Consider the following 17,524-nt stretch of genomic DNA (forward strand, 5'->3'; position numbering starts at 1 on the left):
TGTGTGTGTGTGTGTGTGTGTGTGTGTGTGTGTGTGTGTCAGTGTGTGTGTGTGTGTGTGTGTGTGTGTGCGTGTGTGTGCGTGTGGGTGTGTCAGTGTGTGTGTGTGTGTGTGTGTGTGTGTGTGTGTGTGTGTGTGTGTGTGTGTGTGTGCGTGTGTGTGTGCGTGTGGGTGTGTCAGTGTGTGTGTGTGTGTGTGTGTGTGTCAGTGTGTGTGTGTGTGTGTGTGTGTGGGTGTGTGTGTAGGTGTGTGTGTAGGTGTGTGTGTAGGTGTGCGTGTGGGTGTGTCAGTGTGTATGTAGGTGTGCGTGTGGGTGTGTCAGTGTGTGTGTGTGTGTGCTGGATACTGGGCCCTTCATTTATCAGGAGGCAGGAAGCTCTTTAGTGGATTGTTTTGAGACATTCTGCAAATGTGGTAATTAGGGGTGGAGACCGATTGTCAGTAATAGGAGGTCCAGGTTAACAAAAGCTACAGCACTAATTATGGACGTTACACACTGCACAGGGATTTGAGGTTTCCTTCCTATCATTTATTCCTACAGATGCAGTGATGGGAGTCTTCACATAAATATACATTCTTGCCATATTTCAGATGCAGAGCGGTAGCTCCTATCCACAGCATTTTGTACTTTGTATGTAAATTTATCACACATATTTACACAAATTGCATTCACGTGTCCCAATTTTCCTGGGATATTGTTTTATAATTTAGAAACTAAGAACTGAGGATGCCGGTTAATACAACAAAAACAAAGAAAGTGCTGGAGTAACTCAGCAGGTCAGGCAGCGTCTCTGGAGAAAGCGGAGAGGTGAGGTTTCGGGTTGGGACCCTTCCAGATAGCAGCAGGCAGTGCGGGGCTGGGGAAACAAGATGGTTGAAGGCTACGTATGAGAGATGGCCAGAGACGGCGAGATGAGAAACAGTCGGGGGGGATGATGGTCTGGTGTGTGGGGTCGTGGACTAGACGTATGTAGTGAGAAGGTGTCCCTAACCTGAAACGTCACCTTTCCGTGTTCTCCAGAGATGCTGCCTGACCCGCTGAGTTACTCCAGCACTCTGTGAAACGTCACCTATCCATGTTCTCCAGAGACGCTGCCTGACCTGCTGAGTTACTCCAGCACTCTGTGAAACGTCACCTATCCATGTTCTCCAGAGATGCTGCCTGACCCGCTGAGTTACTCCAGCACTCTGTGTCATATTGTTTTCCAATTTCCTGTTTTGATATTTGACCTGAAGCAAAATCATGAGATTTGCTGACTGTGAGGGCGGCAACACTTCCGAAATGCCTTTGTTAAAAACAGCTAAAGATCAACAATCTGCAGAATATTACCACTCCTACAAATCCCCTCAATCTATAAATGGATCACATTCATTACCTTTTTGTAGAAAGCCTGTTCCGAGTATTATATACTCTATCGAACAGTTTACTTTCTAGAAATAGACATTTGGAAGTGTGTAAGAAAGAACTGCAGATGCTGGTTTAAATTGAAGGTAAACACAAAATGCTGGAGGGTGAGGCAGCATCTCTGGAGAGGAGAAATCGGCAACATTTCGGGTTGAGACCTTTCTACAGACTGAAGAAGGGTCTCAACCCAAAACATCGCCCACTCCTTCTTTCCAGAGATGCTTTACATTGGTGGAGGTACTAATGTTATACAACAGTGGTTCATAGATTAAGTACATACATAAATACATACATATAGCCCTCCCTCAGAGGACGTCAAGAAAAGTTTGAGAGTAAAGATGAGTTTTAAGTCTCAACTTAAAAGAGTCGATGGAGGGGACTGTTCTGATGGGGAGAGGGATGCTGTTCCAGTCTAGGAGTTGCAACCGTAAAGGCACGGTCGCCCCTGAGCTTATTCCTAGACCGCGGGATGTTCAGTAACCCCAAGTCGGCCGATCTGAGGGACCTGGAGGTGGTGTGGTGGGTAAGCACGTTTAGCATAATGGAGATGGGCCAGTTTAACATGTTCTATCACACTCATTGGCTTCTCCGGCGACCAGAAACACAAATCATTCCTACAATGGACACAATCCTACATAGGACTGCGTAGCCGGTCATAGTGCGAACTCCATCATCAAGTTGCTGATGACACCACTGTTGTGGGGCGTATCACTGATGGGGATGAGTCAGAGTATAGAAGAGAGATCGAGCAACTGTCCATATGGTGCCAGCACAATAACCTGGCCCTCAACACCAGCAAAACCAAGGAAATGATTGTGGACTTTGGAAGGAGTAGGATGGGGACCCACGGTCCCGTTTATATCAACGGGTCGATGGTTGAAAGGGTCAAGAGCTTCAAATTCCTGGGCGTGCACATCTCTGAAAATCTTTCCTGGACCGAGAACACTGATGCAATTATTAAGAAAGCACATCAGCGCCTCTACTTCCTGAGAAGATTACGGAGAGTCGGTTTGTCAAGGAAGACTCTCTCTAACTTCTACAGGTGCACAGTAGAGAGCATGCTGACTGGTTGCATCATGGCTTGGTTCGGCAACTTGAGCGCCCTGGAGAGGAAAAGACTACAAAAAGTAGTAAACACTGCCCAGTCCATCATCGGCTCTGACCTCCCTTCCATCGAGGGAATTTATCGCAGTCGCTGCCTCAAAAAGGCTGGCAGTACCATCAAAGACCCACACCATCCTGGCCACACACTCATCTCCCTGTTACCTTCAGGTAGAAGGTACAGGAGCCTGAAGACTGCAACAACCAGGTTCAGGAATAGCTACTTCCCCACAGCCATCAGGCTATTAAACTTGGGTCGGACAAAACTCTGATTATTAATAACCCATTATGTGTTATTTGCACTTTATCAGTTTATTTATTCATGTGTGTATATATTTATACAATGGTATTTGGACACACTGATCTGTTCTGTAGTCATGCCTACTATGTTCTGTTGTGCTGAAGCAAAGCAAGAATTTCATTATCCTATCAGGGACACATGACAATAAACTCTCTTGAATCTTGAATCACAGGGGCACAGTGTTCCCCGTTCCTGCTTCTTTCTATTCCCTGACGGTCACACCCACAAACTGGCGAGCATTGGCAGCTCTGGGCAGGAAAATAGTCCTCACTTCACCCAAGAAGGATTTACAGATACAATTGCATCAAAGCTGACAAAAGCAGCATTGTTTCGGGCTGAGGACCCACTGCTGAGTGGCAGAGAAGGGTTGGGCTGTCTGCCTGTGATGTTGAATACAATTAATGAATAGCGACCGCCGCTGATGCTGAGCCTTTACAATCACCAGCGCCTTCCCCAGGCTGCCGGTGGGCCTGGATAATGAGAGACTCCATGGGAAATGTGCTCTCAGCCTTCCCACCTTGGACGACAGGAGCAAAGTTCAAAGGAGATGTGCGGGGTAAGTTTTTTTTTTCCACAAAGAGAGGGGTGGACTGGTGTGGGCCTGGGACTCATTGACAGGGTGGTGGTGCAGGGAGATATGATACGATGCGATAGAACTTTATTTATCCTCCTAATGGATAAATCAGACCAATTCATAACGAGTTGGTCTCCATTCGTCGTTTTTTTGGAATTATATGGTGCAACACAATTGTAAAAAATAACTGTTTCAGGACTGGACGAGGGTTGGTCAAGATTATAAATAATGATCTCCTTTTCTTTTTTATTTTATTTTATTTTCTCTATTTTCTCTCTCAACTTTCTTCATTTACTCGTTTTCTTTTTTCACACACTATATATTTCACATCTTTCTATCCTTTACTATCTAACTTCTTTTTCTTATTCTAATCTTTTTTCAATGTAACAAAAAAAAAAAAGAAGTTGTACATAAAATGTATTATGAAAATATATATTAGGCACTTTGGTGCCATATGACTGTACTTACTTCTAATAAAATAAAATATTAAAAAAAAAAAGAACTTTATTTATCCCAGGAGGGAAATTGATCTGCCAACAGTCATAAAACACAAAATACACGAAACATGAAATTAAAGTGACGAGTGGAAAGGGTCCGGGGATGTGCAAGGATTGGGAGGGGGAGAAGGGGGAGAGGGGGAGAGGGGGAGAGGGGGGGGATGGGGCGGAGAGGAGTCAGTCTCAGTCTACTGCAGCAGGACAGAAGGGGAAGGTGTTGTAATGTTTGAAGGATCTCCTGTGGTGTTCTGTCCTGCATCTTGGTGGCTTTAAATGGACTTTTGGATGGGCCCATGGATATGCAGGGGGTGGAGGGATATGGATTATGTGCAGGTGGATGTGATGGGCCTAGCATCATGTTCAGCACAGAGATTGTGGGCCGAAGGGCCTGTTCCTGTGCTGTACTGTGCTCTATGTTCTTGATGCCATGTGAGATCAGGGATGATTTGCGTTCATCCCAGTTCCAGTGGATCGGAGGAGATTTGATAAGAGCAACGGGTCGTGGTGGGGGGGGGGGGGATGGGTGTGGGGTGGGGGAGATGGCAGGTGAGGTATACCATTGGGTAGATGGTGGACTCTGTTACTCCCAGTGAAATGGTGAATGGACAAAATGTCCTCAGTATGGTCTCAACCCAAAAAATGCCCCCAGTCCATTCCCTCCACAGATGCTGCCTGACCTGCTGAGTTCCTCCCGCACTTTGTGTTTTTCTCCATTTCTACTTTGGGCCAAGAATTCCAGAAATCATTCAAGATGATGCATGGAAAAGGCTCGATACCAGCTTCACGATTGAAAAACTATCGCACTTGAAGCACAAATCATTACCTGTGACTCTTCAGAATACAAACTACGTATGCAGTAGGACAAACATAGAAAATAGGTGCAGGAGTAGGCCATTCGGCCCTTCGAGCCTGCACCGCCATTCAATATGATCATGGCTGATCATCCAACTCAGTATCCTGTACCTGCCTTCTCTCCATACCCTCTGATCCCTTTAGCCACAAGGGCCACATCTAACTCCCTCTTAAATATAGCCAATGAACTGGCCTCAAGTACCTTCTGTGGCAGAGAGTTCCAGAGATTCACCACTCTCTGTGTGAAAAATGTTTTTCTCATCTCGGTCCCAAAGGATTTCCCCTTTATCCTTAAACTGTGACTCCTTGTCCTGGCCTTCCCCAACATCGGGAACAATCTTCCTGCATCTAACCTGTCCAACTCCTTAAGAATTTTGTACGTTTCTATAAGATCCCCCCTCAATCTTCTAAATTCTAGCGAGTACATGCCGAGTCTATCCAGTCTTTCATCATATGAAAGTCCTGACATCCCAGGAATCAGTCTGGTGAACCTTCTCTGTACTCCCTCTATGGCAAGAATGTCTTTCCTCAGATTTGGAGACCAAAACTGTACGCAATACTCCAGGTGTGGTCTCACCAATACCCTGTACAACTGCAGTAGAACCTCCCTGCTCCTATACTCAAATCATTTTGCTATGAATGCTAACATACCATTCGCTTTCTTCACTGCCTGCTGCACCTGCATGCCTACTTTCAATGACTGGTGTACCATGACACCCAGGTCTCGTTGCATATCCCCTTTTCCTAATCGGCCACCATTTAGATAATAGTCTACTTTCCTGTTTTTGCCACCAAAGTGGATAACCTCACATTTATCCACATTATACTGCATCTGCCATGCATTTGCCCACTCACCCAGCCTATCCAAGTCACCTTGCAGCCTCCTAGCATCCTCCTCACAGCTAACACTGCCCCCCAGCTTCGTGTCATCCGCAAACTTGGAGATGTTGCATTCAATTCCCTCGTCCAAATCATTAATATATATTGTAAATAGCTGGGGTCCCAGCACTGAGCCTTGCGGTACCCCACTTGTCACTGCCTGCCATTCTGAAAAGGACCCGTTTACTCATACTCTTTGCTTCCTGTTTGCCAGCCAGTTCTCTATCCACATCAATACTGAGCCCCCAATACCGTGTGCTTTAAGTTTGTATACTAATCTATGTGGGACCTTGTCGAAAGCCTTCTGGAAGTCCAGATATAACATATCCACTTATAGCAGAATGTTCCTTAGCTACTGCAGTGGCAACATTATTCATTGCCTTTCGGCTGATCCAGACTTCCTTCCTAGAGTCACACTCCCAGCTCATTCCCAGAAGTAGCAGATATTATCTGCTGCCATTTCCCACACATGTATTCCACAGGGAATTAATTGATGCTGATTTTAGCTCCATGATAGTAATTGACTGGATTTTAATGGCCCCAGTAAATGGGGTTTCCACAGCGAACGCTCTGCCTAATGAAGGAACCACAGAACTGTTCAAATGATTTAATGGGGCCACGCACAAAGATGTGGCCTTCTCAAGGGATAGACAACCTTTCATTAACTCAACCAGCAAGTTCTCAATAGTCACTCCGTCCATGGCACGTCCCGACTCTCCAAAATGCATCACCTCACACCAGTGAGGATTTGGTTGCGGCCAAGAACAAAAGGGGACTCAGTGTTGGGGGGGATCGCCGAGAGTACAAAGGGGGGCCATTGGGGACCAAATGGAATATTTTGTAACTCTGTCGGCACCCTTTATTTAGCGGATGTTTGCATACCTTGTGTATGCAAAACAAAGAATCTCACCGTGACATGGCACATGTGATAATAAATTATCGTTCATTCATTCATTCATTCATTCAAGTCAGGTCATTTTAGCTTTTGGATTGAAAATATGCAGATAAACTTCACTTAGGGTTCCTTACAGCAGGTAAAGCACAAAGGTGTGTGATTTGTTAAAGAAGGAACTGCAGATATTGGAAAAATCGAAATAAAAATGCTGGAGAAACTCAGCAGGTGAGCCAGCATCTATGGAGCGAAGGAATAGGTGACGTATCGGGTCGAAACCCTTCTTCAGACCCGAAACGTCACTCCTTTGCTCCATAGATGCTGCCTCACCCACTGAGTTTCTCTAGCATCTTTATCTGCTTAAGGTTGGTGATTTGAACATTTGTCTATACTATCAATAGAGGTACGGTTAATCTGGGATCATTTTCTGATTTGAATTTAAATTGAGCCAGTTGACCCTCTTGCCCAGAGTAGGGGAATTGAGAACCAGAGGACATACTTTTATGGTGAGGGGGGAAAGATTTAATAGGAATCTGAGGGGCAACTTTTTTTTTCACACAGAGAGTGGTCTGTGTATGGAACGAGTTGCTGGAGAGGTAGTGAGGCAGTATCGCACGTTTAACAAACATTTAGATAGGTAAATGATTAGGACAGGTTTAGCAGGATATGGGCCAAACAGAGGCAGGTGGGATTAGTGTAGATAGGACATGTTGGTCGGCGTGGGCAAGTTGGGCCTAAGGGGCCTGTTTCCACACTATATGACTCTTTCTGGGCTTAGATCCTCTGAAATCCAATTAAAGGCCAGGACTCAGTCATGGTTATTGATACAGTGTAAAAACAGGCCCTTCGGCCCAACTTGCCCATTCCGGCCAATATAACCCTGCTACATTAGTCCCACCTGCCAGTATTTGGTCCACATCCCTTCAAACCTGTCCTATCCATGTACCTGTCTAACTGTCTAAATGTTGGGATAGTCCCTGCCTCAACTACCTCCTTTGGCAGCTTGTTCCATACACCCACCACTCTTTAACCCGCGAATGGGCATCTTGGCCAGGCCCAGGAGCAAACCGACAGGGAGATCCCACCGCCCCCCCTCCCCTCCTGCCTTGTGTCCAAACACCAGGATCATAGGACTAAAATGCAACCAGAACTTGACGAGCAGCCCCTTCAGATATTTGTACAGGGGCAACAACCTCGCACTCTCCGTATACACGTGGAACACGGTCTCTACCTCGCCGCAGAAAATACAGGCCGGCGAGCCCATGAACCGGCCCTGTGCAACACTCTCCACCCCTCTCCCTCTCTCTCTCTCTGTCTCTATCTCTCTCTCTCTCTCCCCCTCTCACTCTCGCTCTCTCTGTCTCACTCTCTCCCTCTATGGCAGCTTTGGCCAGGCCCTCTCATAGATGAACTGAGGCCCAGGCCAATTTCAATTTTAGAGGCCCCCAAATCAAGATCCAATTGAAGCGGACAGGCATGAGGCTCATGCCAAATAACACTTGTTGCCCCCCCTCTGAGAGGACCTGCCTTTGGCAACCTCTCCTTCTGCCACCGTTACCGTTGGCAACGTCCCATTGTGATGCCATTGTGGCAGTGGGCAGCTTGAGAGCCCATTGTGATAGGTGCACTGTGAGTGGCATTGTGACATCACCATTTGAAGCTGCTGGAAAAAGGCTCTCTGTGAGAAGCGGTTTCTGGATTTATTTTGTACTTTAATCGCGAATAACTTTTGAAATAGAGCATGAAATCTGAAGTGAACCTGATGAGGTCGTGGAGGGGGAAAATGAGAGTAAAGTATGTAAAAATGTAAGCGTTAGCATGTAGTGTTTTGAGGAAGATACAATGAATACAGACAGAGACACACACACACACAAGATCAGACTTTTATAGGTATAGAGATGGAGAGTCAAATGCTTCATTGGAAGCATGAAATGTTTGCTGTAAGTGTCATAGTCATAGAGTGTGGAAACAGGCCCTTCGGCCCAACTTGCCCACACCGGCCAACATATCCCAGCTACACTAGTCCCACCTGCCTGTGCTTGGTCCATATCCCTCCAAACCTGTCCTATCCATGTACCTGTCCAACTGTTTCTTAAACGTTGGGATAGTCCCAGCCTCAACTACCCCCTCTAGCAGCTTGTTCCACACCCCCACCACCCTGTGTGTGAAAAGGTTAACCCCTCAGATTCCTATTAAATCTTTTCCCCTTCACCTTGAACCTATGTCCTCTGGTCCTCGATTCACCTACTCTGGGTAAGAGACTGTGTGCATCTACCCGATCTATTCCCCTTATGATTTTATGCACCGCTATCAGAGAATCAGTGGTCAGAGGGCTTGGCCTGCTAAGCAAGCCCAGTCTTCAGGGGCACACTGCACAGACTGCTTAGTGCCCCGTATCACTTCCCTGATCACAAATTCTGAAGCTGCCAATGCTAGTGTCGTTCAACTTCATAGCAGTTGGAGTATCCTGAACGTTTCTGTGCACCTGGGAGCTGTTAATGACAAGAGACACAGCTCCATCGAAGGGCAGTCATTGCTCAGATGTTTGTATTTACATCCAGCCAGCCAGTTGCTTGGGCAACTTACGACCCAGTGGTATGAATATTGACTTCTCCAACTTCAAATAACCTTTGCCAACCCTCTCTCTCCATCCCTCCCCCATCCTCTTTCTCCGACCAGTCTGACTGTCCTCCTAATTACATTTTATCTTTGTATGCTTCATTGTCACCTTCCCCGAGCTAACAATCATCCATTCTACATTTTCCTTGTGCTTTGTCCCCCTTGATGTCTCGTTTTTACACCTTACCCTTCCATATCTCTGTGTCTCTCCTCCGACTCTCAGTCTGTTGAGGGTCTCGACCCGAAACGTCACCCGTTCCTTCTCTCCAGAGATGCTGCCCGTCCCGCTGTGTTACTCCAGCATTTTGTGTCTACCCACAAATATACTGCCTGCACCGAGCAGCCAAGGAAAGCCAGGCTTCCCAATAACCCACTCCCTGTCGCAAATGATCATGATGTTACTTACAGTAGCATCAGTCGCTAGCGTATAAAGAACAGCGACCTGTTCTTTAATATTAACATTTAATTTTTTCAGATCTCATAGTCAGATTTCCGAAGATAGACGCAAAGTGCTGGAGTAACTCAGCGGGACAGGCAGCATCTCTGGAGAGAGGGAATGGGTGACGTTCCGGGTCGAGACCCTTCTTCAGGGTCTCAACACGAAACGTCACCCATTCCTTCTCTCCCGAGAAGCTGCCTGTCCCGCTGAGTTACTCCAGCATTTTGTGTCTACCTTGGGTTTAAACCAGCATGCTATATACATAGACAAATTTCCAATACATTTTTAAGATTAACTACTTAAGATCCTTCCATTTCTGTGCGTCATCTGTTGATCATTCCCAGCATCTTCTTTTCATCTTCATCTGAGTGTTCCCACTTCTTCCTCCACAGCCCTTTAATTTCTTATCACCAACTCCCTTTAATCCTCCTGCAGCTGCTCCCCCGCTGTTATATTCTATTCTGCCACCTCCCTTCCGATTCCCCTGGCTGACTCAGTCCTCTCTCCCTCCTCCCTATCTCCCCCCCCCTCTCCCTCCTCCCTCTCCCTTCCTCCACTCACTCCCCCCCTCCCCTCCCTCTCTCTCTAAATCCCCCAATCCCTCCCCTTCCCCTTTCCACCCCCTCTCCCTCCTCTCTCCCTGCACCCCCCCCCCCCCTCTCTCTCTCTCTCCCTCCCCCTCTCCCTCCTCCCTCCCAGCTCCTTCATTCCTCTCTCCCCACTCTGATTCTCTGCGGCATCTGACTGCATCCACCAGCCCAGCAACTTCAAAGCTGGAGCAGGCAGCCTGCAGGAATGCAGTTCCCACTGCCAAGCCATCCGGCGTTAGATCACGGAGGGAGCACATGTTTCACATTGCACATAATTGTTACCAAAAGAGACGGAGGGTTGGGGGGAACAAACACAATAGCTGACCGTGAAAGGAACTTTAGTTTAGTTTAGACACAAAGTGCTGGAGTAACTCAGCGGGCCAGGCAGCATCGCTGGAGTAAAGAGACGGGCGATGTTTTGGGTCGGCAACTGAAAGGCCTGGTTTAGTTAGAGTGAAAAGCATTTTGTCGCGTGCTATCCAGTCAGCGGAAAGACCAACTTGGGAGATTGGGACAGTGAAGTGTGTTTTCAGGAGTCCCAGGCAAATTTGAATTGGCCAGAATTTCCTTGGACTGATGGACTCTTGAGGCGAGAGTGAATTTATCTGTCTGGAAACAAGCAAGGGGAGAGATGTAAGCAACCTTTAAATACTGAATCATATCCTCAGCCAGGGGGAGGAGGCTTCCTGAAAGACGAAGGAAACACAATGATTCGGGAGCTGCAAGAACAATGTTTTTGGCAACCTGATCAAAGAGGCAGTCGTGGCTGCAGTTCAGTGGAAAACAGGATATGGTCACAGTCCTGAAAAATTGACGTTGAAAATGAACTTGAACATAGAAAATCACCACAGAAAAAAAAAGCCAGTGCCCCATCTACACCAGGAATAGGAACCAGGGCCTCACCAGCAGCGGCAGCTTGTAGCATACGACACAGAAACGTCTGAAGAAGGGTCCTGACCCAAAACATCACCTATCCACGCTCTCCGCAGATGCTGCCTGACCCACTGAGTTACTACAGCACTTTGTGTAAACCAGCATCTGCAGTTCCTTGTTTCTGTCATTGACGGATGAGTGCGCGATTGAACGAGCTTTAACTGACTTACCAGCCCACTTGGTAAAAGCTCGATTGCAATGCAAATAATGTACTTACACAGAGTTGGAAGAGAAACTGTGATATAATATTCATAAAGACACACACAATATGCTGGTGTAACTCAGCGGGTCAGGCAGCATCTCTGGAGAGAAGGAATAGGTGACGTTTCGGGCCGAGACCATTCTACAATATTCATAATGGGTTTTTTTAAACCAAGTACATTGGCTCAGAAATAAAGAATCGATGTTGAACAAAGTGCCTTTCACGACTTTAGAATCCTCCAACTAAGTGCCGTGGGAGTGTGGTCACAATTCAAGTGGAAATGCACAGCAGACCTGGCCCATAAGGCCCCAATAACTCATATTCACGGAGACTCTGGAGGCCTTCTGTGACTGCTGGTCACCGTGGGGAGTCGAGGCTATTGTAGATAAAAGGATGGCACTGTTGTATCACAATGACTGACTGATGTAATGTAACAATTGAATGTCTCTGTACTTTCTGGTACATCCTAAAGTGTAAACACTGAATAAACCTCCTTGTTAAGGAGGGGAGAAAAAGTCCCGCTATCTGTATGGAAGCCAAACATGAATATTGCTCAAATGATACATGCAAGGACATGTGGGCAATGTATCGATATACGCTGTACTCTGCAACTCCTCCAACCTCATCTATTGCATCCGCTGCTCTAGGTGTCAGCTGCTCTACATCGGTGAGACCAAGCGTAGGCTTGGCGATCGCTTCGCCCAACACCTCCGCTCGGTTCGCAATAACCAACCTGATCTCCCGGTGGCTCAGCACTTCAACTCCCCCTCCCATTCGGAATCTGACCTTTCTGTCCTGGGCCTCCTCCATGGCCAGAGTGAGGACCACCATAAATTGGAGGAGCAGCACCTCATATTTTACTTGGGCAGTTTGCACCCCAGCGGTATGAACATTGACCTCTAATTTCCGGTAGTCCCTCTTTCTCCTCCCCTTCCCAGCTCTCCCTCAGCCCACTGGCTCCACCTATTCCTTTCTTCTTCCCGCCCCCACTTCACCCCACCCCCCCCCCCTCCCACCCTCACATCAGTCTGAAGAAGGGTTTCAACCCGAAACGTTGCCTATTTCCTTCGCTCCATAGATGCTGCTTCACCCGCTGAGTTTCTTCAGCAATTTTGTGTACTCTGGACTCTGCTGGTTTTACCTTGCACTAAACGTTATCCCTTATCATGTATCTATACACTGTGAATGGCTCGATTGTAATCATGTATGGTCTTTCCACTGACTGGATAGCACGCGACAAAAGCTTTTCGCAGTATCCCAGTACACGTGACAATAAATACATTTGTATATTATACTTGTATATAAGAAATTATGGAGAATTTTGGACGCAGCCCAGACCATCACACAAACCCACACAATCTCCCTTCCATTGACCCCATTCACACTTCACGCTGCCTCAGTAAGGCCAGCAGCATAATCAAGGCCAAGTCTCACCCCGGTCACTCCCTCTCCCATCGGGCAAGAGGCACAGAAGTTGAAAACGCACTCCTCCGGATTCAGGGACAGTTTCTTCCCAGCTGCAGGAGGTGGGGCGGATGAGCTTTATCAACCCCATTGCTACAAAGTCGTACCCTGCTCTATCCTAATTCTTTCTCAAGAGCATGCGATCATTCCTGGGCTTCACTTCTGTTATGTATTGTACCCCCCCCTTGTTGTGTTGCTCATTAATATTACAATCTTCACTGTTGCTTTCGTCACTTGGTGTACTCTCCCTTGACTAACACAGCTGTGGCACTTTCACGAGTCATGTTTGATTAGTTGTTATATGTACCGCAACAGAACAATGAAATTCTTACTTGCTGCAACTCGACAGGCCCATAAACGCAACAAGATGCTCAATAATCAACATTACAATATATTAATAATCAGTAGTATGAGGTGCTACTGGATGTGATTGTGTAAACGGTTCCCTGGTGCTACTACAGCAGAGACCATTGCAGATCATGGTTCAGAGGTTATGGGGAGAATGGGGTTAGGAGGGAGAGATGGAGCAGCCATGATTGAATCACAGAGTAGACTTGATGGGCCAAATGGACTAATCCTGCTCCTATCACTTGAACTCTCATCAGTTCCATCAATGAGCCAACTTCTACCATCAACAATGTGCTGGATTCCATCACCACCATCATTGTCGTTACATACTCTGTCCTTACCATCCGGTACATTTAGCCATTACAAGGAGACAATTTATCATTGCTGTGGTGCCCTCTACCACAACGTTACTGCTGTGGTCCCCGCTGCCTCCGATCCAGGCCATGCATTCATCCCAAACCTCATCACTGACATCTCTGTGTGGGCTTCCTTGTGTCACCACTATCCTAGGTTGCACGACAATGCATTGTACAATGTCTGTCACCAACTATCTATCCCCACTATCATCATTGTGAGACATTTTGTCATCAATATCATCCTTGCTCCACTTTCACACATTGAATATTTTCTCACCACTATCACTGATCTGATACATTTAGTTTAGTTTAGTTTATAGATACAGCACAGAAACAGGCCCTTCGGCCCACCGAGTAGGTACCGACCAGCGATGTCCAGCACATCAACACTATCCTACACACACTAGGGACAATTTGCAATTATACCAAGCCAATTAGCCTACAAACCTGTACGTCTTTGGAGTGTGGAAGCAAACCGGAGATCCCAGGAAAACCCACGGGGAGAAGGTACGAACTCCATATAGACAGCACCAGTAGTCAGGATTGAACCTGGGGCCATGGCGTTGTAAGGCAGCAACTCTATTCTCACTCATTGTTGCAGCATTGCATCACCAGCAACAATGCATTGCTGTTACTCTATACTTTACACTATCAGCAGTACATCAATGCAGTGAACTTCCTCATCACCAGCATTTCCATCACTGCACACACACAATGCAGTATGGCACCACTTTAAGTGCAGCAGCAAGTGATGGCTTGTGTGGAAAGGAACTGCAGATGCTGGTTTAAACCATAGATAGGCACAAAAAGCTGGAGTAACTCAGCGGGTCAGGCAGCATCTCTGTACCGGTCGGTGTACTCAGGTGACCACCATTATCACCTCTGTCACCACTCTCACCACTGTTGTGTACACTATCACCAACAGTGTGTGCTCTAACACCACTATCAACACTGCCCTGTATTCTAGCACCACAGCTATCAGTACCATTGTGCATTTTATCACCACTATTGTGTATTGTATCACTGTTATCATCACCATAGAGTACACTACCACCATTGCCGAGCATTCTATCAGCACCATCACTGCAGCCGTGCTCACTATTACCACTACCTCATGCACTACTGAGCTACCATCTATCTCACTGGGGACACTTGGACTATCTTTAATCTGAGTTTACTGAACTTTAATTTGCACTGAACGTTATTCCCTTGATCCTGTATCTGTGCACTGCGGACAGCTCGATTGGTAACATGCATTGTCCTTCTGCGGGTAGACAAAATTGCTGGAGAAACTCAGTGGGTACGGCAGCATCGATGGAGCGAAGGAAATAGGCAACGTTTCGGGCCGAAACCCTTCTGTCTTTCTGCTGACCGGTTAGCATGCAATAAAAACTTTTCATTGCACCTAAGTACACGTGACAATAAACTAACCGTCAAACTTCACATGTTTACTTCTTGCAGCTCCATAACACCAGCCTATCACTTCAATCTCAGCATCAGGCCGATGATGATATGAGACATTGGAAACATCACCTGGTCTCAACACAGAGCGGTGGATACAACGCCAGTCTGTTCACACACATCCACAAAGCTCAACTCAAAATAGACACAGAGTGCTGGAATAACTCAGCGGGTCAGGCAGCATCTCTGGAGAACATGGATAGGTGACGTTTCACAGAGTGCTGGAGTAACTCAACGGGTCAGGCAGCATCTCTGGAGAACATGGATAGGTGAGGTCTCACAGAGTGCTGGAGTAACTCAGCGGGTCAGGCAGCATCTCTGGAGAACATGGATAGGTGACGTTTCGGGACGGGACCTTTCGCCAGAGTAGTTTAATTTTGCTTGGTATAGTTTGGAGACACAGCACAAAAACAGGCCCTTCGGCCCACTGAGTCCCTGCCCACCAACCCGTACACTAGTTCTATCCTACACACTAGGGACAATTTACAGAGGCCCATTAACCTACAAACCTGTACATCTTTGGAGAGTGGGAGGAAACCGGAGCACCCGGAGAAAACCGACGCAGTCACAGAGAGAACGTACAAACTCCATAGTCAGCACCCGTAGTCAGGATGGAACCTGAGTCTCTGGCGCTGTAAGGCAGCAACTCTACCGCTACGCCACCTTTTTTTAATGTTGTATTTATATATTTATAATATCAAAGTTTTATCATCTAAACCAAGTTAGATTGTGCTCCAGTACACCAGCACTTTGTGTCTTTGTGTGTAAACCAGCGCCTGCAGTTCCGTGTGTACACAAAATTCAACCGTCCATGAGTGAGGGTGAATCACACAAAGAGGGGCATTAGTTACAGTGAATGAGGGGTCATTGGGGCGAAGGGTCAAGGGGTCAGTGGGGCCAGGGGTCAGTGGGGCCAGGGGTCAGTCAGAGAGCAATGGGTCCTTGGGTTAGGGTCAGGGCAGCAAAAAGCTTTTCACTGTACCTCGGTACAGGTGACAATTTTACTAAACTGTAAAGGATCAGTGGTCAATTGATCAGTGGTCAATTGGTCAGTGGTGATGAAGTGCTAGGTTCCCCACACCCTTCCCCTGCCTTGACCTGTGTCTGATCACACCTGCTCTACAGCTGGACAGCTGGCCTGTACACGTTTTTCTAAATCTACAAATCATCTCCTTATAACATCGGAATGAGTGAAGACACGCGAGTCAGCGCAGGACAAGGCTGTGAAAACAGATGTGTCTGTATCCAGCAATAAACCAACTTCAGCCGTCGGGAACTTGCTTTTTGCAAACTGCAATTCCATTAGCACCAGTCTCGTTTGGGAAATACTCCCTGTGTGGACGCGTGGCTCCCTCCGACCGCGACCTGTGTCCGGCACCATGAACAGAGAGATTTCGCTGCACTGTGGGTGTGGGGGCACCGGGGTGGTTCACCCTTGAGCAAGGACTCCCTTCAGAGCGAGCAACACTGCGCTCTGCCCGAGGCAGCCCGGTGCGAGAGAGAAAGAGAGTGAGCAACACAAACAGAGACACACGAACGCCGTTGTTTGTGCATCCCGAGCTTTGAGTAAACTGTGGGTCAGAGGTGCAGAAGGAGCTGGAGAGAGAGATGGGCGGAGAGCGGGTCATAGATAGAGAGAGGGAGTGGGTCAGAGAAGTGGAGAGAGGGACAGAGCGAGGTAGAGGGCCAGAGAGGTGGAGAGAGGGACAGAGGGAGAGGGACAGAGAGAGGGAGAGGGACAGAGGGAGGGAGAGGGACAGGGAGAGAGACAGAGAGAGGGAGAGAGAGAGGGACAGAGAGAGGGAGAGGGACAGAGAGAGGGAGAGGGACAGAGAGAGGGACAGAGAGAGGGAGAGGGACAGAGAGAGGGAGAGGGACAGAGAGAGGGACAGAGAGAGGGAGAGGGACAGAGAGAGGGAGAGGGACAGAGAGAGGGAGAGGGACAGGGAGAGGGAGAGGGACAGGGAGAGGGAGAGGGACAGAGAGAGTGACAGAGAGAGGGAGAGAGAGGGAGAGAGAGAGGGACAGAGAGAGGGAGAGGGACAGAGAGGTGGAGAGAGGGACAGAGAGAGGGAGAGGGCCAGAGAGGGACAGAGAGAGAGGGAGAGGGCCAGAGAGAGGGAGAGGGACAGAGAGGTGGAGAGAGGGACAGAGAGAGGGAGTGGGTCGGAGAGGTGGAGAGAGGAACAGTGTCACAGAAAGGGAGTGAGTGGGTGATAGGGGGGAAGAGGACGGGTTCAGAGAGAGTGGGTGGGACGGGGTTCGCTCGACTCACCGCTGTCGGGTTGAGGTGACCGGCGCCGATGCCCTGGCTGCCAGCCTGGAGTGAGGAGTGAGCCGGTGCGGGGGCCGCGGGTCGGGCCATCCCCGATGTGCCGGCGTGGGCAGGCGGGCCCGGGGCTGCAGCTCCTGGCGGACACCGCGACACAGAGCAACAGTGCGGACATCAGCAGCCGGCCCACCGCGGCGCTCACTGAGCCCGGGGCCATGGCTGGGCACAGGGGGTCGGGACCCCGCTCACACACTCACTCTCACTCACACAGACTCTTATATACACACAGAGACTCTCAGACAGACAATTACACACACACTCACTCACTTACAGACAAAC

At 48.0% G+C, this 17,524-nt stretch overlaps 1 protein-coding gene across 3 annotated transcripts in view; it reads right to left on the reverse strand.

Moving 5' to 3' along the window:
- Positions 1 to 17,524, reverse strand: part of heg1 (heart development protein with EGF like domains 1) — a 59,652-nt gene extending 42,128 nt beyond the window's left edge. For 2 of the 3 annotated variants that reach the window (XM_033023675.1, XM_033023674.1), the window contains exon 1: positions 17,189 to 17,523. In XM_033023675.1, coding sequence (XP_032879566.1) covers positions 17,189 to 17,402 — 214 coding nt within the window. In that variant the 5' untranslated portion in view covers positions 17,403 to 17,523. Of the gene's footprint in view, positions 1 to 17,188 lie in introns of all 3 variants that reach the window. The other variant, XR_004412513.1, reaches the window with a different exon arrangement.

This window comes from Amblyraja radiata, chromosome 7 (assembly GCF_010909765.2).
Source record: "Amblyraja radiata isolate CabotCenter1 chromosome 7, sAmbRad1.1.pri, whole genome shotgun sequence".
In the NCBI taxonomy this organism is placed as follows: domain Eukaryota; kingdom Metazoa; phylum Chordata; class Chondrichthyes; order Rajiformes; family Rajidae; genus Amblyraja; species Amblyraja radiata.